The sequence below is a fragment of the Procambarus clarkii genome, chromosome 3 (assembly GCF_040958095.1).
Source record: "Procambarus clarkii isolate CNS0578487 chromosome 3, FALCON_Pclarkii_2.0, whole genome shotgun sequence".
NCBI classification, from domain to species: Eukaryota; Metazoa; Arthropoda; class Malacostraca; order Decapoda; family Cambaridae; genus Procambarus; species Procambarus clarkii.
In genome coordinates this window covers 14,699,168-14,724,390 of record NC_091152.1, presented here as the reverse complement: position 1 = coordinate 14,724,390, position 25,223 = coordinate 14,699,168, and the positions used below count along the sequence as shown (strand labels likewise).

At 48.5% G+C, this 25,223-nt stretch overlaps 1 protein-coding gene across 1 annotated transcript; it reads right to left on the bottom strand.

The window, feature by feature from the left end:
• Nucleotides 1-14,425: 14,425 nt before the first annotated feature.
• On the bottom strand, nucleotides 14,426-15,199 carry LOC138368307 (uncharacterized). The gene has a single exon (XM_069330844.1). It carries the CDS (start codon nucleotides 15,197-15,199, stop codon nucleotides 14,426-14,428), a length of 774 nt encoding a protein of 257 aa, XP_069186945.1.
• Nucleotides 15,200-25,223: the final 10,024 nt, after the last annotated feature.

Here is a 25,223-nt window from a genome sequence, read left to right as displayed (position 1 = left end):
CAACTAATGTACAGGTTCCTGAGCCTACTGGCTTCTATCATATCTACACTTGAAGCTGTGTATGGAGTCAGCCTCCACCTCATCACTGCCTAATGCATTCCATTTGTCAACCACTCTGACACTAAACAAGTTCTTTCTAATATCTCTGTGGCTCATTTGGGCACTCAGTTTCCACCTGTGTCCCCTAGTGCGTGTGCCCCTTGTAGTAAATAGTCTGTCTTTATCTACTCTATCAATTCCTCTGAGAATCTTGTATGTGGTGATCATGTCCCCTCTAACTCTTCTGTCTCCCAGTGACGTGAGGTTTAATTCCCGTAGTCTCTCCTCGTAGCTCATACCTCTCAGTTGTGTGTGTGTGTGTGTGTGTGAACTCACCTAATTGTGCTTGCGGGGGTTGAGCTCTGGCTCTTTGGTCTCGCCTCTCAACCGTCTATAAACAGGTGTACAGGTTCCTGAGCCTATTGGGCTCTAAAAGTGTATGTGTGTGTGTGTGTGTGTGTGTGTGTGTGTGTGTGTGTGTGTGTGTGTGTGTGTGTGTGTGTGTGTGTGTGTGTGTGTGTATGTGCGCGCGTGTGTGTGTGTGTGTGTGTGTGTGCGTGCGCGTGTGTGTATAATTGCCACAAGAAAACGAAGCGAAACGAAGTTGAATAAGTCGTAAGCAAATGGAAAGTTCTCATATTTTTTACTCGATAATAATAGTAACTGTGAGAATAACTTCCTGGGCGTCCCTCTCACAATTGGCTTTATGACCATATTTCAGGTGTTCAACAAATCAAGGAGCGGAGCAATGATCATATTTCTCGAGGGAGGTTATTTCTCCTGTGATTGTTTTCAGACATTTGGCGGATATGTTCGGCTGAGGGTCGAGTTATCGTCAATTATGTCCATGTTATTGCATACGTTATGTGGAGGTGGGGAAGGAGGGGAGTGTTTGCTAGTATGGGGGGGTGAGGGGATGATGGGGGAGGGGGGTTGCTTGTTCTCTAGTTAAAAGGGGTGTTGTGGGGAAGGGGGAAGTGGGGTGTACCCAATGAGGGTGCGTTCGGAGGCTAGGGGGGATATGTATATTTTTCCGTGTGGGGGGTAGGAGTTTTTTTTTGTTAAATGAACGTTCTGGGCAGGTGTGTGTGTGTTTATCTAGTTGTGCTTGCGGGGGTTGAGCTCTGGCTCATTGGTCCCGCCTCTTAACCGTTTGTGTGTGTGTGTCCCAGTGTGGGGGCACTGGGGAAAGTGGGTATATGTTTTCCAGTGTGTGCATGTTGGGAGATGGGGGGGGTCCTGTTCCCCCAGTGAGGTTAGGGGGTGAGGGGGGAGATGGGGTGAGTATGCGAGTAATTGTGTAAGTGTAAACAAGTCTTGAGAGACATCTTGTAAATGTGCTGGCGTCTGAGTCAGCTCCTTGGGCACTCTTTTTATGCATATATTTGTGTTTGAAATTTGAGAACTTTATCTCTGCTGCTTATTAAGTGTTTATCCCTCATTATTTACTTTTCCTCTTCTTTAACTCCTCGTCTCCTCCGTCTTCTCTAACCCCCCCCCCCCTCTCTCCCCGTCTCTTCCATGCACCTGGGCCGTGTTTGGCTCTCCAGTCACTCATCTCTATGGCATCTTTATCCTAATCAGCTTCCTTGGAAACACAAACCGAAACTGTCTCTATTTTCCGCTTGTTACAACTTGTAATAAAGTTGTTACATCTTGGCTTAACGTGTTTATGACGTATTAGAACGTTGTTACAACTTGCTATATAAGTTGTTATAACTGGTTAGGAGGTGTTAAAACTTGTTCGAACGTTGTACCAACGTCGTAGTTTCGGTGTGTGTTTGGCGGGTTCACGTTTTATGTGGTGCTACTCTCCCCGCTCCCCATCTCTCAACCCTTCCATCCTCCCACTCCATACTGCTGCCCCTTCCCTCTATTTCACACCACCCCTTCCACTCCTATTCCACACCGCCGTCTCTCCCATCTCGCGCCAGCAAATTCTCATTTATCATCACAATTTATCGCCCGTTATTTTTCCTGCCTGAGGCACCGTAGGTGTGTGTGTTGATGTACCATGTACCACCGTAGATGTGTGTGTGTGTGTGTCCCCTGTACCGTGGCTCGGTACCGGGGCTCCGTACTCTCCCACCGCCCAGAGCACACACACACACACACACACACACACACACACACACACACACACACACACACACACACACACACACACACACACACACGCACACGCACATTGAGTCAGGGAGCCGCGGGAGGAGCACTCTTGCCTAATGTCTCACCCATATCTTCATAAGTGTCATTTAAGGCTAACCAGCTTCCTATGCTGGGTGCTTTATGCAGACCCCTGAGGCGAATTTGGATGCTGCTGGAATATTGAAGTTTGGAGTTTGTCAAGTGGAACATATTCCTCGCTATCTCTCAGGATCTCGCTCCCCCATCTCACTCGCTATCTTGCTTCTCCCTCCATTTAACTCGCTATCTTGCTCTCTATTCGATTCTATCTCGCACGCTATTTTGCTCGATTTCGCTTGCTATCGCGCTCATTATCTCACTATCTCAATAGACCTCGATCGCTATCTCGCTTGACCTCCCTCGCTATCTCGCTTGACCTCCCTCGCTATCTCTCTCGACCTCGTTCACTTGCTGTGTATTTACTACTTCTGCCGGCAGAAGCGAGCTATTAGCTCTTGGACCCCTCCTTTTTAACTAAAGTATTTTCCTCAATTATGTTTCTACATATGTTTCTCTCTAACATACACACACACACACATTCACAGGAAGCAGCCCGTAGCAGCTGTTTAACTCCCTGGTTCCTACTTAGTCCATTTGTTTCTGCCTTGGTCGGGAATCGAACCCAGGCCATTAGGACTACGAACCCCGAGCGCTTTCCACTCAGCCGCGAGGCCCCGTGTGCACAACCCGTCCTCTTATAAATTACGTCTTTTTTGCTCGTATGCTCTTCGGCCAAATATCGACGTAATTGAAAATGGTAATTTATTTTCCAATTATATTTGGGATTTTTTTTTTTTTCAAAACAGCAAGTTGAGGTTCCGTTGGTAGGTTAGGAAGACAGGAAGTTCTCCTAAGGTTTCAAAACGTCATGAAAACTCTTAATTGAAAGTTTTCTCTCCTAACCTAACAGCCTAAGCCAGAGGACCCAAAACAGAAAACGAGACAGTACTTCACTTTCGTGAGCCGATTCCATTTTCAATTACGTACTTTTTTTTAGGCTGAGTGCGCATACGAGGGAAATGCGACGTAATTTGTAAGTGGACGGGTTGGTGTGTGTCCTCACACACACACACACACACACACACACACACACACACACACACACACACACACACACACACACACACACACACACACACACACAAACACACGCACACGCACACACACACTACTGTGATCAATCTTCAGCTGGTGTCATTAAGAGGTGAGACATTACCCCATCCTTTTCAGGTAGACAATAAATTTAGGTTGACAGATGACAGGGTGGTTGGGTGCAGGTGTTGATGTATTATACACGTCCTCCCTCATCCGGACGCAGGTGTAAGAATGTATAATACAGTTAGTTCTGTATATATAATGTATAAATTACAAAACGGGAAATTCCTAAGGCTATATTAGTGCCAGTAAGTGATGAATGAAATTTCATCCAAAATATTAATGTCGATATTAATTGGCGTCTAATTAATTTTGTAAAGGTAATACTCGGGGAAATTAATTCCTTCTAAATTCGCAAACTTTAATACACTCCAAGTGGGAAAATATTACAAATACTTATAAAATTGTCTCTCTGGAAAACGCAAACTTTCAAGAATTTATCTTCTAAAATTTTCACAAACTTAGCAAGCTTAGCTCAGGTAAAATTACAAACTGTTAAAAGTTTTTGTGATATTCGCATTCTATAAACTTAATATATATATAGTTTGTCGTCTCTTGAATTTAACTGATCGTGTAAGTGCTTGCAAGATGGAAGTTATTCCTTCGAGGTGACCTACCCCCACCATTCCTTTGGTGGGGGTAGTGGGGGCTGGGTCTCCTCACCCAAACACAAGAGTGTCCAGCAGAAGTAGAGCCTCGCCTCTATATGTCGACTTGAGATAGTGGAGACTCATTCAGGAGAGTTACTGCTTTTGACCTTCGTTTCATATATAAAGATATTGAAAATACATAATTTCAGTTTATTCTCCAAAATAAAGTGCCAAAATTCAATATCCTTTCCTTTACACTTTATTAACACTGCTTTATTAACTTTATCCTCTTTAATGAAGTTTGTCGAGTCATTGCTATTTCTCTTTCGATATTTACTCATTTCAGCTACTCCTTGATTATTATCTTGTGTTATCTATAATTTCCCGTGTCGTTGTCCGTGTATAATTCTGCGGGTGTGTGTGTGTTACGACTTCTAGTTAAGTGTTGAGTGGTGCTTGGCTGTGTGGCCCAGACTTCTCCTCCTGGGATAATATCCCTTCATTATTAACTCTTGTTGCAGACATGCTGCCTTTATTAGCCTTGTGATTTTACATGTTTCTCCAGTCTGTCTGTCTGTCTGCCTTCTCTCTCTCTCTCTCTCTCTCTCTCTCTCTCTCTCTCTCTCTCTCTCTCTCTCTCTCTCTCTCTCTCTCTCTCTCTCTCTCTCTCTCTCCATTTCTTGGTGGTCAGATGACCTGTCTCTCTCCCTGGGGGCTGGTTATAAGGTCTGCCCACCACACTACCCTCTGGTTCACACCAGAGAGTAGTAGAAGGTTCGCCCTCTGCAGTATGGTATCTTCAGGCCACCAAGTTAGAGAGGTTAAATATCCCCAAAGGAATCCACAGGGAAATTGCAGTTCGGTTATATAGACTACGTCTAGGTTACATCCAGTTACATCTCCGTCTAGATACAACTGGAAGATTGGTGAACCCCGACAGAGGGAATGCTTCTTCTGATAAACAATCAGAGAAAGCCACTATTTCACTATCTCCTGGAATGTGAAGCAACCAACGACCTTAGAAGAGCTTCTAAGAGTCCCTGAATCTTGCAGTCACTACCCTGAAGCCATCAACTCTGCCACTCTTCTGGTCAAATAAGGTGTCCAGCAGCTGGAGACCCTCATACATAATGTCAAGCAGTATCCTCCCCCCACGATAGCAGCCTGACGATGAAATGCGACCTCTACACACTATATACATGTACTGAACAAAAATGTTACCACTTACGGGCTATTCATGCCCGTGCCACCTCTTGGGTGACTTAATCTTCATCAATCAATCAATTATCTTCCCTCTTCACTCTTGCTCTGATGAAAGCGAATTGAGCCGAAAACACGTTCAGCATTCTCTTAATTCTTCACATGTGGTTTTCCCACATATATAAATATATATAAATTATCCCGGCGCTTCCAATCAACTTTCCCTTCCTTCACCTGTAGCGTTTTGGCCGAAACTTTTGTTTGTCCAGATATGCTCCTCACGCTCGGCCTCTCCATAAAGAAAAAACTTAAAAAAAAAGTCGTCAAAAAAAAGAAAAAAGGAAACTTTCCTCGCAAGTCTAGAGTGTATACTATCTTCATTTTAGAAAGTTGGTAGCAATAGCTTTTTAAAAGTTTTCCCATCTGTTTGAGAGTCCATAGTGACTGCCATCTCCGGGAGAAATACCTACCTGGGCCCGCTCATTAAATCTCCTCACCTGGAATGGCTCTCATTGTCTCTGGGTTTATGACTGTTTTGAATATATATTATGTGTGTCGGATTTGAGATTTTTAGCTGGATTTTTTTTTGAGTCTTCAGTGGAGGGAGGGGGAGAGTGGGGGAGCCCCTGAAGGGGGGTCTGACAGTGGAGGGAGGGGGAGAGTGGGGGAGCCCCTGAAGGGGGGTCTGACAGTGGAGGGAGGGGGAGAGTGGGGGAGCCCCTGAAGGGGGGTCTGACAGTGGAGGGAGGGGGAGAGTGGGGGAGCCCCTGAAGGGGGGTCTGACAGTGGAGGGAGGGGGAGAGTGGGGGAGCCCCTGAAGGGGGGTCTGACAGTGGAGGGAGGGGGAGAGTGGGGGAGCCCCTGAAGGGGGGTCTGACAGTGGAGGGAGGGGGAGAGTGGGGGAGCCCCTGAAGGGGGGTCTGACAGTGGAGGGAGGGGGGAGAGTGGGGGAGCCCCTGAAGGGGGGTCTGACAGTGGAGGGAGGGGGAGAGTGGGGGAGCCCCTGAAGGGGGGTCTGACAGTGGAGGGAGGGGGAGAGTGGGGGAGCCCCTGAAGGGGGGTCTGACAGTGGAGGGAGGGGGAGAGTGGGGGAGCCCCTGAAGGGGGGTCTGACAGTGGAGGGAGGGGGAGAGTGGGGGAGCCCCTGAAGGGGGGTCTGACAGTGGAGGGAGGGGGAGAGTGGGGGAGCCCCTGAAGGGGGGTCTGACAGTGGAGGGAGGGGGAGAGTGGGGGAGCCCCTGGAGGGGGGTCTGACAGTGGAGGGAGGGGGAGAGTGGGGGAGCCCCTGAAGGGGGGTCTGACAGTGGAGGGAGGGGGAGAGTGGGGGAGCCCCTGGAGGGGGGTCTGACAGTGGAGGGAGGGGGAGAGTGGGGGAGCCCCTGAAGGGGGGTCTGACAGTGGAGGGAGGGGGAGAGTGGGGGAGCCCCTGAAGGGGGGTCTGACAGTGGAGGGAGGGGGAGAGTGGGGGAGCCCCTGAAGGGGGGTCTGACAGTGGAGGGAGGGGGAGAGTGGGGGAGCCCCTGAAGGGGGGTCTGACAGTGGAGGGAGGGGGAGAGTGGGGGAGCCCCTGAAGGGGGGTCTGACAGTGTGTTCTGAAGCTGTTTTATCATTTTTGGCTCTTCGGGTTTTGCTTGTTTTGTTGCTACTTTCTCTTTCTCCCTCTCTCCCTCCCTCCCTCCCTCCCTCCCTCCCTCCCTACTTTCCTTCCTCCCTCACTTCTTTCAAACCTCTCTTCTTTCATCCTTCTTTCTTCCATTCTCTTCTCTCTCCAACATCCCTCCCTCCCTCCCTCCCTACCCCCCTCCCTTCTTTCCTCCATCCCTCGCTCCCCTCTTTTCTCCTCTCTTCTCCCCTACCTCCCTCTCTCCTTTCCTTCCCCTCCCTCCCAACTTTCCTTCAACTCTTATTTTCCTCCCTCTATTGTACCCTCCCACCTACCTGTGGTAGGGTTAATGGTCTCTGACGACTTGGAGGACGATTTGCTGTAAACTGTGACCAATACAGTTCAGAAGATAGCCGGGGTGTGTTCACCGTGCAGGGTGACCCGTATCCTGCTTCGACTCCCCTTACCTGGAAGCTTTGACAGCCCTCACCAGCCTGATGATGTATCTTATCTTGAGGTTATCTTGAGATGATTTCGGGGCTTTAGTATCCCCGCGGCCCGGTCCTCGACCAGGCCTCCACCCCCAGGAAGCAGCCCTCACCAGCCTGATGATGTATGGTCGCCTCTGCAGCATCTCTGCAAATGTGAGATTTCCTGCTGGAGAATCTCGACGGATTTGATAAGCTTATCGTATGCCAAGCTTATCAAATTAAGCTGTTCCCGTTACCTGTCTCGGTTCCAGTGACCTTTCACTGTTTCAGCGACCTTTCTCTGTTCCAGCGACCTTTCTCTGTTCCAGCGACCTTTCTCTGTTCCAGCGACCTTTCTCTGTTCCAGCGACCTTTCTCTGTTCCAGCGACCTTTCTCTGTTCCAGTGACCTTTCTCTGTTCCAGCGACCTTTCTCTGTTCCAGCGACCTTTCTCTGTTCCAGCGACCTTTCTCTGTTCCAGCGACCTTTCTCTGTTCCAGTGACCTTTCTCTGTTCCAGCGACCTTTCTCTGTTCCTGCCACCTTTCATTGTTCCAACGACCTTTCACTGTTCCAGTGACCTTTCACTGTTCCAGCGAGCTGTCTCTTCCAGGGACTAGCACGAGCTACCTCTGGGGGCGGGGAGTCCTTGCTCTAAATCAGAGATATTGAAGACACTCCATATTGTCTAGCCACTTGGAAAAATTGAACCTGTTCGGAAATTTATTGGGGGGAAAAAATAAACTTTCCCATTGTGTGATAATTTAGTCGCAGCTGCCAACTACATCACTATTCTTATTGATAAATACTTGTGGGAAGTTTGCTGATTAGGGCTTTGAGGTATTGGGGGAGAAGGAGTATTGTAGATAATACTCTGCGGTTCCCCCCCCCCCTCTCTCTCTCTCTCTCTCTCTCTCTCTCTCTCTCTCTCTCTCTCTCTCTCTCTCTCTCTCTCATTTTTAGAGTTTCTTCAGCATCCGTCTCTATCTGGCCCATTTTCGCATCTCTGATTTCCCTCCTTCCTTTCTCTTTCTGTCCCTCTCCTACCATAACTCTTTCCCTTCCTCTTCATTACGCCTTCTTTAATAATTTATCTCCCCTCCCCCCTCCTCTCCTCTCCCTTTATATTTCCCTTTCCTACATTACCCCGTCTTCTTCCCTATACTTACTCCGCCATCCGTCCCGTATCGTGGATCTGTGTCCCTTCCCATACCTAGGCCCTTCCTTCACTTAACTCTCCCCCCCCTTCCTTAAACCTTCCCCCCCCCCCTTTCTCCCTTAACCCTCTTCCACCCTTAGCCCTCCCCTCCCTTCTCTTCCCCCTCCCTTAACCCTCCCCATCATAGAACTCTTCCAACAAGTTCTTACACAAGTTCGAGGGGCGCGGTCGTCATCAGCGCTAAGGTTCATTATTCTTGGTTGGGGCCCCTGACAGTGTGTGTGGCCCCCTACGTCACTGTGACGTGGTGGCCCCTACGTCACTGTGACGTGGTGGCCCCTACGTCACTGTGACGTTGTGGCCTCCTACGTCACAACGTCACTGTCGTCTGTTAAAAAAATTATTGATTGACAGTTGAGTGGCGGGCCGAAAGAGCAGAACTGAACCCCCGCAAAACACAACTAGGTGAACACACAAACACACACACACACACACACACACACACACACACACACACACACACACACACACACACACACACACACACACACACACACACACACACACACACAGCAATAGTCCCCCCCCCCCCCCTGCTGCCCAAAATGCTGAGTCCTCAATCGCAAACTTTCCCCCCCAGGCGGGAGATGCCGCGTCTCTCCACCGCAGAAAAACTTGTCCAAATTTCATTTGTGTCGTCGGGTGGTGGTTGACGGGTGGCGGGTGGCATCGGCGGGTGATGGGTGGTGGCTGACAGGTGGTGGTGGCGGTGGGTGTCATCCAGGTTTGTCATCCTCGTCTAGCTCGCTGGGACTGCTGGAGACCAACACGATAGTGGTGATCTGGGAGGACCGACCGAGATAGGTGAGGCGCTGGGAGGACTGACCGAGATAGGTAAGGCGCTGGGGGACTAGCCTAACTCACTGCTGCCTCTTCGTCACACCAGAAAGTTCACAACACGTTAGAGGTTGGCTAGACATCAGGACACGAGTCTAGGAATTTCAACTGGCTGGTGAGGCGTTTATCCTCGATGTGATTCCCTAACAAATTGATTTTGCCCTGACGCTCCCGTCTTTAAGTATACGAAATGTTTACGATCTTCTCTCTTACTGACATTTTGGGTTTTACCGCCAAAACTGTGAGTGTTGTGTTGATCAGCTGTGTGTGTGTGTGTGTGTGTTTACTATTTGTGTTTTTACGGGGGTTGAGGTCTGCTCTTTCGGCCCGCCTCTCAACTGTCAATCAACTGTTTACTATCTATTTCTTTTTTTTTTTTTTTTTTTTCACACCACACACACACACACACACACCAGGAAGCAGCCCGTGACAGCTGACTAACTCCCAGGTACCTATTTACTGCTAGGTAACAGGGGCATTCAAGGTGAGAGAAACTTTGCCCATTTGTTTCTGCCTCGTGCGGGAATCGAACCAGCGCCACAGAATTACGAATCCTGCGCGCTATCCACCAGGCTACGAGACCCCTGTGTGTGTGTGTGTGTGTGTGTGTGTGTGTGTGTGTGTGTGTGTGTGTGTGTGTGTGTGTGTGTGTGTGTGTGTGTGTGTGTGTGTGTGTGCGTGTGTGTGTGTACACGTGTGTACACGTGTGTCTGTTACCTTCAGTAATGATGTCCACGTACTATTTCTGGATTCATTTGATATTTTCCATTCAAATTTCCATTCCATTCGAGCGTGTTTTGGTAATGTTTAATAATTTAAATTATTAATAACAAATTTATGAAGCGGCAACTAGTCAAATGGGTTTGCAAAATGTTTACCACATATTTGCGACTTTTGATTGGTCAGTTTGAAATTGCGCGGGAATAAATTCTTTGATCTAAAACATGCGCTAGAATTACCCCTAAACCTCTTTAGGCTAATAAAAAGTCTATGTAAAGCCACTACTAGAATAATCCCACAAGTATGCTGCAAGTTTCAAAATTTCACAATCCTCCGGAGAGAAGAGCTGAGGAGACATGATCACAATATATGTAATCATTAAGAGATCAGATAGGGTGATTGCTGGAAACGCAAATTAGGCGTTTCCAGCTGTCGCAAAGAACAAAGAGCTGTCATTAGAACAAAGAGTTAAAACGACAAGTTCATAATAAACTCGCACTAGGAACGAGGCTAGTTGGTAGGCCATCGAGAGCTACACCTCACGCCTCGCGGTTACTAGCTAGTTAAACACTATTAGGTAAACACGCTCTTTCTACCAAACCAGGTTTCTGGTTTGTTCTCTCTCTCCTGGTCTCCTTGCCAAGGCCAGATTTGTGGCTCTGGGGGAAAAGATTAATAAATCATTCATGCCTCCACTTACGAAACCTGTTCATCTTTCAACTCACTGAGGCTTTATTAAAATTTATTAAACGTGTTGACCAAACCACACATAAGAAAATGGAGATTTTTTCCATGAATTTTTTCATTTATTCTTTTTTTGCATTTATTAAATAGTTTACGAGCTTCAAAAATTCACAACCCAATGTATTATTGTTGTAAACAACCTCGTAGTTCTTCAGAGCTCATAAAGTGTTTAATAAAAGTAAACAATGACGCCATGATTGAGGAAAGATAGACAGGTTCCGTAGATGGCTGCGTAACTACTCGTGGTTTGGTGCAGACTCCTTCTTGGAAGACCCGAAGGTGTTTGTGAGGAGTGCTGGCTCCGACCACCCAGCAGGCAGAATAGTACGAGAACAAATCCACAAGGGCCATGACGAGGATTCGAACCTGCGTCCGGGAGCATCCCAGACACTGTCTTAATCGACTGAGCTACGACAGGGTTAAAAGGGTTGAAACTGAAGTTCTACTGAACTTACTGGATCCCGTAGCCTCTCCGAGGCACAAACCAGGGTTTTACACAACCCCTCCCCCTTAAGGCAGTGCCTGGGATGCTCCCGGACGCAGGTTCGAATCCTCGTCATGGCCCTTGTGGATTTGTTCATTTGATGTATCACGTTAGTGTGACCTCTGTGTGTGAGTATAGTACAAGTTCTAGAACCCTTCATGTGGCCAGAGGGTGAGAGATACAACTGTTGTTTCTTGCCTTGATATTTGTGTAAACATGTAGGGCCACATGGCCTAGTCCCCTCCTGTTTGAGGCACTATGGAGCCCAGCCTAGATTCCTGGTTCAATGTTTTGTATACAGCGAATATGACCTCGCAGAATCAGAGCTTGATACATTCTACATAAATCATCCACGGTGCCAATGCCCATCCCAATCTCCAACGGGGACATCTTGCATTCTGGCATTGCAAATGGAAATTAAAATAAATGCATTAAAAATTGGCATTTTGGCTTTGGTGAAAATTCGTTGTACAAAATTGTATTTGGCCGTTCAGTTTGTGTAGAGGGGGATGAGGATGGGAACATGCTAGAGAGATCACGCTGCTACCGGCCGTCAGCACCGGCGAGCGCCCTTTGATCCCCCGGTAACTAAGGGTGAAGGTTGTGCCCCAGAGAGAGAGAGAGAGAGAGAGAAGTTGAAACGATGGTCAGGAGTCAAAGCCGCCTCCTGATTTAAATTAGGGGGGTAGGAGGAGGGCGGGCGGGCGGCCTGTTGCTCCAGTGGTTCTGCTTCAAGTTTCCTCCTCCACCAGGAGGAAACACGCTTAACACAATTTCCCCAGTTTTTAGCTTAAGCTCGGTTTATGTGTCGTTTTGGGCATTAAGTGCGTGTGTAAGTGCCAGTTTGTGTGAGCTTGGGGCAGCCCACACTGTCACTCGGGTGCTTAATTTTCACTAATGTTTCTGGCCCTACTGAGAGGCTCTACGGGGCTCTGCTAACAGGTCGAGGGGGGGGGGTGAAGTGCTTGTGTGGACTCGTATAGCTGTGCTTGCCGGGCTTCCTCTTAAGCTCTTGGGTTCCGGCTCTTGACTTTCTCAACCGGTATATTTGTTCCCGAACCATTTGCGCTCTGTCATGTCTAGTATGAAGTGTACTTGTTAACAGGTGTGTTTATATTTATTGAACAAATCCACAAGGGCCGTGATGAGGATTCGAACCTGCGTCCGGGAGCATCCCTGACACTGCCTTAATCGACTTTTGTTCATTTGATGCATCACGTTAGTGTGATCTCTGTGTGTTTATATTTATTATTTGTGCCTTCAGGATGGAGCTGTTAGCTCTTGGACCCCGCCTTTCTAACCGTCGGTTTCGGTTATAATTCCTGATACCTACTCCCCTAGTTGTGCTTGAGGGGGTTGAGTTTCGGCTCTTTGGTCCCGCCTCTCAACTGTCAGTCAAATGATGTACAGATTCCTGAGCCTACTGGGCTCTATCATATCTACATTTGAAACTGTGTATGGAGTCAGCCTCCACCACATCACTGCCTAATGCATTCCATCTGTTAACTACTCTGACACTGAAAAAAATATTTTTAACGTCCCTGTGGCTCATTTTGGTACTCAGTTTCCACCTGTGTCCCCTTGTTCGCGTACCACCCGAGAAAGAGTGTGAGAGTGAGAATGAGAGTGAGTGAGATATATATATATATATATATATATATATATATATATATATATATATATATATATATATATATATATATATATATATATATATATAGAGAGAGAGAGAGAGAGAGAGAGAGAGAGTGCGTGTGTGTGTGTGTGTGTGTGTGTGAGAGAGAGCGCGCGCGCACTCACCTAGATGTGCTTGCAGGGTCCAGCTAAGATCCCGACCCGCCTTCCGAACGTTCTTAAATTGATGCGAAGACACATTTCTCACACTTTCATCATATTTATATTAAAAACTTTGAATCGAAATAGTTTCAAGGACATCTCCGTCACACCTATTCCACCTATTGACACCTCTTAACAATGCCAAATTCTTTCTGACGTCTTTGAGACTCATTTGCTCCTCAAATTTCCATATATGACCCGTCGTTCATCTGTTGTTAGCTTTCAACAGTATAGGACGGTGCGGAGGTCTATCCATTTGCATCCTATCTCGTTCCTTCTATCTCCTCTTCACTTTCTATCCTCCATCCCTACCCTCCTCTCTCTCGTTCCCTCCCTCCATCCCTACCCTCCTCTCTCTCGTTCCCTCCCCCGTGCAACAATGGATATTTGAATATCGGATATTGACGCGTCTTCTTTTTAAACTTGGGATGTTATTATTTCTGGCCGGGCTACAGCTGGCAAACTTTAAAAGGAGTCGGAGGCTCGCTGGGGAAATTATCTCGTGTTTTTCCCCCGCCTCTCAGAGTTGACGGTGCCTACCTGGATTAATATATTCTCTCTCTCTCTCTCTCTCTCTGTCTCTCTCTGTCTCTGTCTCTCTCTGTCTCTGTCTCTCTCTGTCTCTCTCTCTCTCTCTCTCTCTCTCTCTCTCTCTCTCTCTCTGTCTCTGTCTCTGTCTCTCTCTGTCTCTCTCTCTCTCTCTCTCTCCATTCCAAGTGATGTTCAGTAAAACTATTCAACTATTAAGATCTTCGATCTCAAAAGAGTCCTTTTAACAAAGTGTCGTTCTTACGATGACGGGTCAGACTGATACATGTAGGCGCAGAATTCCTATTGAGGGAGAATTGGTGTGATCTTGATATAGGAAATTACAAACTATTCATGTTGATAACACCGAAACCTTGTTTGGTGGTGGTGGGGAAGGGTTTAACCGGCCGTTACAAGTGGTAACTTGACTGAAGAGTGTTGTAACATGGACCTGGAAGTGTTTGGTGATGGTCTGAGTTTGATGGAAGGTGTGTAGCTACCCCCTGCGCGCACTAAGGCACGCACACAGGTGCACGCACTCACGCACACAGGTGCACAGGTTCAGGTGCACAGGTTCAGGCACACAGGTGCACACGTTCAGGCACACAGGTGCACAGGTTCAGGCACACAGGTGTACAGGTTCAGGCACACACAAGTGCACAGGCTCAGGCACGCACACAGGTGCACGCACATAGGTGCACAGGCACGCACACAGTTTTTGTTATCAGGGATATTCCTGCGCAGGCCCCGCACACGCAAACGCACAAAAAAGCGCGCGCGCACTCATCTTTCCTTCCTCCCTTTTTTGAGATTTTCAGAGTATTGTTTGGGTGGCTGGATTGTTGCATAGGTCGGTGGATTGTTGCATAGGTCGGTGGATTGTTGCATAGGTCGGTGGATTGTTGCATAGGTCGGCGAATTGTTGCATAGGTCGGTGGATTGTTGCATAGGTCGGTGGATTGTTGCATAGGTCGGTGGATTGTTGCATAGGTCGGTGGATTGTTGCATAGGTCGGTGGATTGTTGCATAGGTCGGTGAATTGTTGCATAGGTCGGTGGATTGTTGCATAGGTCGGTGAATTGTTGCATAGGTCGGTGGATTGTTGCATAGGTCGGTGGATTGTTGCATAGGTCGGTGGATTGTTGCATAGGTCGGTGGATTGTTGCATAGGTCGGTGGATTGTTGCATAGGTCGGTGGATTGTTGCATAGGTCGGTGAATTGTTGCATAGGTCGGTGGATTGTTGCATAGGTCGGTGGATTGTTGCATAGGTCGGTGGATTGTTGCATAGGTCGGTGGATTGTTGCATAGGTCGGTGGATTGTTGCATAGGTCGGTGGATTGTTGCATAGGTCGGTGGATTGTTGCATAGGTCGGTGGATTGTTGCATAGGTCGGTGGATTGTTGCATAGGTCGGTGGATTGTTGCATAGGTCGGTGGATTGTTGCATAGGTCGGTGGATTGTTGCATAGGTCGGTGGATTGTTGCATAGGTCGGTGGACTGTTGCATAGGTCGGTGGATTGTTGCATAGGTCGGTGGATTGTTGCATAGGTCGGTGGATTGTTGCATAGGTCGGTGGATTGTTGCATGGATCATGTTATGACCCAGCCTGACCAGTTCAGACTGGATACGCTGGATAAGGTCATACCTTTAAGTGTCAAGGTACCTCTATTACAATGTGATTCATTGTGCAGTATTTTAAATTTCATTATATACACGCGCATTATAGTTATTGTGCGGTATTTTGCTGTATTATTATTATTAGTATTATTTATGTGTTGTGTAACTGCTTGTTCAGTCATCACTACCTTCCTCCCCCCCCCCTTGCCTCTGTGTGTGTGTGTGTGTGTGTGTGTGTGTGTGTGTGTGTGTGTGTGTGTGTGTGTGTGTGTGTACAGTCAGTTGGTGCGGTTATTAAGCTTCTGTTTGTTGTATATACATATTTATATGATGCTAATTTTGCGTAGTTGAACATCTTTGTATGGTCCCATGGTGTGTATATATATATATATATATATATATATATATATATATATATATATATATATATATATATATATATATACACACCATGGGAACATACAAAGATGTTCAACTACGCAAAATTAGCATCATATAAATATGTATGAAGGATGATTATTTGTGTGGATCAGATTATTAAGTTTGTTCAGTAGATTCGTAATGTGTAACTATTGTGGTCTGTTGACATATTATTAATTGAGCCGTTTGGGGACTTTGTCATTTCTTGGTGCCTGTGTGGACAGTCAAGTCCTCTGGAGGGGAGATTCTGGACTTGGTCAAATTTCATGGTTTATGGACTCGAAGTTTTGAGATGAGATTCCTGACTTTGCCAGATTTTCCAGTAATTGTAACTAACGTTTGAAGACGAGTAATTGACTTTGCCATTTGTCAAGGCATTGTGGACTATAACTTCCGTTGACAGTTTCTAGACTGTCATATTTCCAGTCATTGTGAAATGAATGGACAACAGTCACTGGATTGGTTTATGGATCACTGGATTGTTTCATGGATCACTGGATTGTTTCATGGATCACTGGATTGGTTTATGGATCACTGGATTGGTTCATGGATCACTGGATTGGTTCATGGATCACTGGATTGTTTCATGGATCAATGGATTGTTTTATGGGTTTCTGGATTGTTTGAGCCGCCTCGTGTGGGCCAATAGGAGCCGCCTCGTGTGGGCCAATAGGAGCCGCCTCGTGTGGGCCAATAGGAGCTGCCTCGTGTGGGCCAATAGGAGCCGCCTTGTGTGGGCCAATAGGAGCCGCCTCGTGTGGGCCAATAGGCCGTCTTAGGATTCCTTCACTCTCGGACGAGTAGGTCGTGACTACAGTCAGGGCTGCGCGGAGCTGAAGCGCAAGGTATCACTGCGGAAGGACAACAAGATTTTCAGAGCTTCCAGGGAATTAGTGGATACGCCAGGGGAGAAGTAAGTCGATAATCAGGAGGAAGGTACGAGTTCCAGACCTCTGCTGTGGTCAGTTCCAGACCTCTGTTCTGGCCAGTTCCAGACCTCTGTTGGGGTCAGTTCCAGACCTCTGTTGTGGCCACTTCCAGACCACTGTTGTGGTCAGTTCCAGATCTCTGTTGTGGCCAGTTCCAGACCTCTGTTGTGGTCAGTTCCAGACCTCTGTTCTGGCCAGTTCCAGACCTCTGTTCTGGCCAGTTCCAGACCTCTGTTGTGGTCAGATCCAGACCTCTGTTGTGGCCACTTCCAGACCTCTGTTGTGGTCAGTTCCAGACCTCTGTTGTGGTCAGTTCCAGACCTCTGTTGTGGTCAGTTCCAGACCTCTGTTGTGGCCAGTTCCAGATCTATGTTGTGGCCAGTTCCAGACCTCTGTTGTGGCCAGTTCCAGACCTCTGTTGTGGCCAGTTCCAGACCTCTGTTGTGGCCAGTTCCAGACCTATGTTGTGGTCATTTGCAGACCTCTGTTATGGCCAGTTCCAGACCTCTGTTGTGGCCAGTTCCAGACCTATGTTGTGGCCAGTTCCAGACCTATGTTGTGGCCAGTTCCAGACCTCTGTTGTGGCCAGTTCCAGACCTATGTTGTGGTCAGTTCCAGACCTCTGTTGTGGCCAGTTCCAGACCTCTGTTGTGGTCAGTTCCAGACCTCTGTTGTGGCCAGTTCCAGACCTATGTTGTGGTCAGTTCCAGACCTCTGTTGTGGTCAGTTCCAGACCTCTGTTGTGGCCAGTTCCAGACCTATGTTGTGGCCAGTTCCAGACCTATGTTGTGGCCAGTTCCAGACCTCTGTTGTGGCCAGTTCCAGACCTCTGTTGTGGCCAGTTCCAGACCTCTGTTGTGGCCAGTTCCAGACCTCTGTTGTGGCCAGTTCCAGACCTCTGTTGTGGCCAGTTCCAGACCTCTGTTGTGGCCAGTTCCAGACCTCTGTTGTGGCCAGTTCCAGACCTCTTGTGGCCAGTTCCAGACCTATGTTGTGGTCAGTTCCAGACCTCTGTTGTGGCCAGTTCCAGACCTCTGTTGTGGCCAGTTCCAGACCTCTGTTGTGGCCAGTTCCAGACCTATGTTGTGGCCAGTTCCAGACCTCTGTTGTGGCCAGTTCCAGACCTCTGTTGTGGCCAGTTCCAGACCTCTGTTGTGGCCAGTTCCAGACCTCTGTTGTGGCCAGTTCCAGACCTCTGTTGTGGCCAGTTCCAGACCTCTGTTGTGGCCAGTTCCAGACCTCTGTTGTGGCCAGTTCCAGACCTCTGTTGTGGCCAGTTCCAGACGAACTCAAGTAAATAAATCGTCAATGTAAATAAGTAAAGTCATCACTGGAAATGAAACAAAATCTAAGTTTGAAAAGTAGAGAGAAAAAACAATAAAATACGTAAATAATTAACTAATTATTCGAACCCCAGCGGTGGGTGTTCGCCAGCACATAGTATTATTACACCCATTATAATTATTATTATTGAAAGTATTATTACGCTTTAGCGACCTACGATTCCCCAGTCAACCACCACCAACGCTAACTCCACCACACGGGGTATTCTCCCCTCTATCTCATGATGTTCACGGTCTACCTGTCCCCCTGTGTGTGTGTGTCCTCTCCACCCCCCCCCCTCCCCCCATCTCCCCCCTTTCTTAACCGGCAAGTGGCCAAAGTTGGCAGACGCGAGGCTCTCCGGGAACTTTTGACTGCCATTTTGACTGCCGTTTGAGCATCAGTGGTCACGTATATCTTAACATATGAACTTGAACTTTCAGGGCCAAGTACCTCTTTATAGGAAAGATCCGAAGTAATCCACTTGAGGGTCACTCCAGACGGCACTTAACCGCGATATTCTCCAGGCCTCTAATGGGTAGTTAAGAGAAGCGATTCTCAGCAAACAAGCGACGTAACCGCAACGTTGTGCGTTGTTTTAATACATCAATCAACTGTCAATCAACAGGTGTACAGGGTCAGGAACCTGTACACCTGTTGATTGACAGTTGAGAGGCGGGACCAGAGAGCCAGAGCTCAACCCCCGCAAGCACAATTAGGTGAGTATAGTGCGAGGTTACCTGCTCCTCGCGCTGTGGGAGACTTAACAAGGAAAAATTAAGACGGCTGCGGTTGGATGCTGGTGGATGACTGCTACTGGATGTTGGAGGATGCTGGTGGATGACTGCTACTGGATGTTGGAGGATGCTGGTGGATGAGTACTACTGGATGTTAGAGGATGCTGGTGGATGACTGCTACTGGATGTTGGAGGATGCTGGTGGATGACTGCTACTGGATGTTGGAGGATGCTGGTGGATGACTGCTACTGGATGTTAGAGGATGCTGGTGGATGAGTGCTACTGAATGTTGGAGGATGCTGGTGGATGAGTGCTACTGAATGTTGGAGGATGCTGGTGGATGAGTGCTACTGGATGTTGGAGGATGCTGGTGGATGAGTACTACTGGATGTTGGAGGATGCTGGTGGATGACTGCTACTGGATGTTGGAGGATGCTGGTGGATGACTGCTACTGGATGTTGGAGGATGCTGGTGGATGAGTGCTACTGAATGTTGGAGGATGCTGATGGATGAGAGGATAATGTCGAGACTGGAGACAGGCAGATATGCGATGTCGGGTAATATTGAACACTGGCGAGTGGTGGATGCTGGATGATGGGAGAAAACTGTGGTGGATGCTGTAGACGCGGTGGTGGATGAAGGAGGAGGATGTGTGGGTGAGAGGAGGGAGGAGGAGGAGGAGGGAGAGTTAATGTCTCTCTGAGAGTTAAGAGGTGGCTAGCCTTCTCCCTGGAAGCTTTGTTAAGGCTAAAGGTGGGTAGGAGAGAGAGGGAGTGAGGAGAGAGAGGGAGTGAGGAGAGAGAGAGGAGGGGCAGTGAGGGGAGAGGAGAAGTGAGAGAAAGGGAGAGGCAGTGAGGGGAGAGGGGAAGTGAGAGAAAGGGAGGGGCAGTGAGGGGAGAGGAGAAGTGAGAGAAAGGGAGGGGCAGTGAGGGGAGAGGGGAAGTGAGAGAAAGGGAGAGGCAGTGAGGGGAGAGGGGAAGTGAGAGAAAGGGAGGGGGAGTGAGAGAAAGGGAGGGGCAGGCAAGCTGGGACCAGAATGTGAGGATGAGAGGACAAAAGGATGCTTGGAGTTGGGAGCAGGAATGTCTGGCCTGCCAGGGAGCAGAGCCCTGGGCTGTGGAGTAGAAGGAGCAGGGGAAGTTGGGGCAGGTCTGGCAGGGGAGGAGCAGGTTAGCTGAGGTCTGGCAGGGGAGGTGCAGGTCAGGTAAGGTCTGGCAGGTGAGGTGCAGGTCAGGTAAGGTCTGGCAGGGGAGGTGCAGGACAGATAAGGTCTGGCAGGGGAGGTGCAGGTCAGGGGAGGTCTGGCAGGGGAGGAGCAGGACAGGGGAGGTCTGGCAGGGGGGGGGGAGCAGGTCAGGGGAGGTCTGGCAGGGGAGGAGCAGGACAGGTGAGGTCTGGCAGGAGAGGTGCAGGTCAGGTAAGGTCTGGCAGGGGAGGAGCAGGTCAGGTGAGGTCTGGCAGGGGAGGTGCAGGTCAGGGGTCTGGCAGGGGAGGAGCAGGTCAGGTAAGGTCTGGCAGGGGAGGAGCAGGTCAGGTAAGGTCTGGCAGGGGAGGAGCAGGTCAAGTGAGGTCTGGCAGGGGAGGTGCAGGTCAGGTGAGGTCTGGCAGGGGAGGAGCAGGTCAGGTAAGGTCTGGCAGGGGAGGAGCAGGTCAGGTGAGGTCTGGCAGGGGAGGAGCAGGTCAGGTAAGGTCTGACAGGGGAGGAGCAGGTCAGGTGAGGTCTGGCAGGGGAGGAGCAGGTCAGGTGAGGTCTGGCAGGGGAGGAGCAGGTCAGGTAAGGTCTGGCAGGGGTGGAGCAGGTCAGGGGACGTCTGGCAGGTAAGGTCTGGCAGGGGAGGTGCAGGTCAGGTAAGGTCTGGCAGGGGAGGAGCAGGTCAGGGGAGGTCTGGCAGGGAAGGAGCAGGTAAGGTGAGGTCTGGCAGGGGAGGTGCAGGTCAGGTGAGGTCTGGCAGGGGAGGAGCAGGTCAGGTAAGGTCTGGCAGGGGAGGAGCAGGTCAGGTGAGGTCTGGCAGGGGAGGAGCAGGTCAGGTAAGGTCTGACAGGGGAGGAGCAGGTCAGATGAGGTCTGGCAGGGGAGGAGCAGGTCAGGTGAGGTCTGGCAGGGGAGGAGCAGGTCAGGTAAGGTCTGGCAGGGGTGGAGCAGGTCAGGGGACATCTGGCAGGTAAGGTCTGGCAGGGGAGGAGCAGGTCAGGGGAGGTGCAGGTCAGGTAAGGTCTGGCAGGGGAGGAGCAGGTCAGGTAAGGTCTGGCAGGGGAGGAGCAGGTCAGGGGAGGTGCAGGTCAGGTAAGGTCTGGCAGGGGAGGAGCAGGTCAGGTAAGGTCTGGCAGGGGAGTAGGTCAGGCGAAAGGATTTAACTATCATGAAACTATTTAAGAAAAGAGAGAGAGTTAAGGGGGGGGGGGGCGAGCCAGGCTAAACTTGGATAAGTCAGCGGCTGAAATACGAGGCCCAATTTTTTAACAAACTTGGGCGAGTTGAGCAAGCAAGATGGACGAGCTAAGTTCTAAGTCTCGGGAACTTAGGGAAGCCATACCTAAATTTTTAAACGACACTTGAGCGGTGATTCTTACTCTAGTACTCCTTACTTGATTGAACCAGCCATATGGACTGGTCGGAATAGCGACGGCGTCGCTAGCTGCAGGACGGCGTTCGATCCCCCGTGGTCCAGTTATATTGAAACCATTATTGCCCACCATCTTCCCAGTCCTATATAGGCCTGTCGGCTTAGAGCGTTCTCCTCATAGTTACCTCAATTGACTTACAAAAAATGAATGCTTTTCCCATTAATCCTTCATCACGTTTTCTGTATATAATTTCAAAGCTTACACAGCAAATTCCATGGGGAACTAATAACATATTTACGAAAACAAATTACAGAGTTCTAATTATTTTAACAGACTAAGGGTGCTTGTAAGGGCTGGGACACCAATGGTGATGGCTTGAGTGAAAAATGGGGTAGAAAATGTTAATGGGGAGAGTAGAATAGGTGGGGGGGGAGCATCCATGCGGAGAGGGTGGGGTGAGAGGGTGTGTCAGTATGTAGGAGTGTGGGGGTGAGAGGGGGTGTCAGTATGTAGGAGTGTGGGGGTGAGAGGGTGTGTCAGTATGTAGGAGTGTGGGGGTGTCAGTATGTAGGAGTGTGGAGGTGAGAGGGGGTGTCAGTATGTAGGAGTGTGGGGGTGAGAGGGGGTGTCAGTATGTGGGGGTGAGAGTGTCAGTATGTAGGAGTGTGGGGGTGAGAGGGGGTGTCAGTATGTAGGAGTGTGGGGGTGAGAGGGGGTGTCAGTATGTAGGAGTGTGGGGGTGAGAGGGGGTGTCAATAAAGAGGAGTGTGGGAATAAGAGTAGTGTCATCTGGAGCTATACAAAAAAATAATATCCCGAGAATCACTCACATCGTTTATAACTACTTTTGTACAACATTTTGAGAATGATTTCCTCGACAACATTCAGGGCTGGTATCGCATTTATATAGTGAAACGTGAAGATGGGTTTCCGTAGACTTTATGTGCACCAGTGCCCCCCCCCCCCAGTTTTTATGAAATGACAAAAGGCGTTCGGAAAAAAATCCCTTTTGAGAATCATCAGAAGGTGTTGGACCCCTCCCCCTCCCTTCCCCCCTCCCTTCCCCCCTGCCTGGGAACCACAGACGGAGTTCACGGAGGTTGGAAATACAGGAATCCACCAATAATTCCGAAGAAGCAAATCGTAATATTCAAGAATTTATTAATTCTTCAAGAATCAAATATAATGGACTATTGAGTCGACAAAATCCACTAGATGCCCCTATAACTCGTCTTATAAAACGCCACAAAAATTTAATAATCCACTAAAAAATTCCACTACCAACATGGACAACTTGAATCCATCAATAATGTCTTCATGAATCCGTCAGCTAGAATATAAAATCCGCTAGCAATTCTGTATGAGACTGAAATACATAATTAATTCGTCGGGAATCCACCAGCAATCCTCCGGGAATCCGCCAGGAATCCGCCAGGCAGACCCAGGTATCTGGGAGGAATCCGCGAAAAGCCATAATTACACACGACTGGTTCCCTTCCTCTAACCTCTCTCCTTTAATAAGCTTAATTGTTTCCCTCTGAATTGTTCTCTCTATGGGTCTTTAACGGCTCCAATGACACAGCACAGTGCTGCTCTCTATATTCATATTTATATATATCTATGAGAATTTTCCGTAGAACCCTATCTTGAGGTTATCTTTAGATGATTTCGGGGTTTTAGTGTCCCCGCGGCCCGGTCCTCGACCAGGCCTCCTCCCCCAGGAAGCAGCCCGTGATAGCTGACTAACACCCATCCAGGTACCTATTTACTGCTAGGTAACAGGGGGCATAGGGTGAAAGAAACTCTGCCCATTGGTTCTTGGCCCGGCGCCTGGGATCGAACCCAGGACCACAGGATCACTAGTCCAGCGTGCTGTCCGCTCGGCCGTCCGGCTCCCCTTGCACAAAACACGCCGTCTCTCTTTTAATCAGTATTTACATACAACTTTTAACATATAACTTAAACGAAAATGACAAAGTAGCAACGGTCACTTCTTGTTCGATACATTTAAACTGATCTCTGCAGATAATTGTGTGATTTAATGTTGATAAAGTTGTATTCGCTAAGATTCCTTTAACGATGTGAACTGCGAGATCAGCGCTACTCTGGTTTATTGTTATCGAAGTCACGTCTGAGGCGCTTCTTCGTTACCAAGACTCGCTCGTTATCTCCAGTGAATCATAGTCATTAAAGAGAGAGAGAGAGAGGGGGGGGGCAGGGGGACTGCAGGAGTCGAATTACTGCTGGTTCGAATGAGTGTATGAGTGGGCAAGCTGATTGTTCGGCAGGCAAGTTAATGGAATGGTAGGTGGGTGAATTGATGAGAGGGAAATAGAGAAGGGAAGAATAGAAGATAAAAGTAGGGGAGAGATGACAGAAGATAAAGCTAAGATTGGTAAACTGAATGACAACGGGAGAGGTTGATACGATACAAGATAGAGAGAGAGAAAAAAAAGAAATTATGCAAACATTTGTAGGTAAAGAGGTCAATGGGTGTGTGGGTGAGCGGGTGGATGTGCGGGTGAGTGGGTGTGAGTGTGGGTGGAGTTTGGACGGAGTGGTCTTAGAAGTTGGTTGGGAAAGGAATTTGAAAAATGAAATGTGGGGAGTTGTGGGAAAAGATGAGCACATAGGAGAGATGGTGAGTGAGAGTCATTGAAGAACACGCGTTTACAGAGAGAAATAAGTGGTGGTTTGGTGGTTAGAAGGATGAGAAAAGACGGTTTAGAAGTGACATAAGAGAAAAGTTAGAAAAGGGAAGAATGAAGAGAAATGTTTGAGGAGAGGATGATAAAGAAGAACACAGAGTTCAGTGGTCTACAGGTGTTGGAGATAATAGTAGGATGGATAAGAGATAAGATTAGAGGAAAGCGATAGGCGTAAGCAGTGTGATAGAGAGAGAGAGAGAGAGAGAGAGAGAGAGAGAGAGAGAGAGAGAGAGAGAGAGAGAGAGAGAGAGAGAGAGAGAGAGAGAGGGGGAGAGAGACGGAGAGGGGCTCAGGATAGAAAACGAGACAGAGGGTAATGTAACCGTGACTGAAGGATAGGCGACGTGAAGTAGGGTGAAGGGGTTGAGAGGACAAATAGAGGGGGAAGTACCACCTGGACGGTAGGGGATTGAACGCCGACCTGCATGAAGCGAGACCGTCGCTTTACCGTTCAGCCCAAGTGGGTGGGCAGAGGAGACGACGATGAGGAGGTGGACCAACAGAGAAGGTTGCACACAAACCTATTGGGCAGTTTTCAGGTCGTGTGGGTTCGGAGTCTCTGTATGTCTCTCTCCTTCATCGGCTGGTTTTTGTGTGTGTGTGTTTGGAGCGCTCTGGCTCTTTGGTCCCGCCTCTCAACTGTCAATCAACTGGTGTACAGATTCCTGAGCCTACTGGGCTCTTATCATATCTACATTTGTAACTGTGTATGGAGTCAGCCTCCACCACATCACTGCCTAATGCATTCCATTTGTCAATCACTCTGACACTAAAAAAGTTCTTTCTAATACCTCTGTGGCTCATTAATATCTGTGTGTGTGTGTGTGTGTGTGTGTGTGTGTGTGTGTGTGTGTGTGTGTGTGTGTGTGTGTGTGTGTGTGTGTGTGTGTGGGTGCGTGCGTGTGTGTTTGTGTGTGTGTGTGTGTGTGTGTGTGTGTGTGTGTGCGTGCGGGCGTGTGTGTGTGGGTGTGTGGTTGGGTCAGCAATAAAACACAGCATATATAATTGCAAGTGTGCAATACAGCAAACATAACTGGAAGAGAGAGTTGCAACATAGAAATCAGCATTGCAAGACAGTGCAACTCAGCACACATCATTACAAGAAAATAAAACCAAGCAACATTTCCAGATGACACAATACAGCTGATTTCCTTGAAAATCAACACAGCAGAACAAACAGAACTGCACAACACTGCGGTACAACAAAGACCAATGCAAGACACATTTCGGCAAACAGTATTATAAGACAATGCTACACAGCGAAGTGCATTGCCAGGCGACGTCGCACAGTGAAGTGCATTGCAAGACA

Excerpts from the sequence above, each read along its gene's own strand:
- LOC138368307 (XM_069330844.1), bottom strand. The coding sequence starts at position 15,199 with ATGCAACAATCCACCGACCTATGCAACAATCCACCGACCTATGCAACA.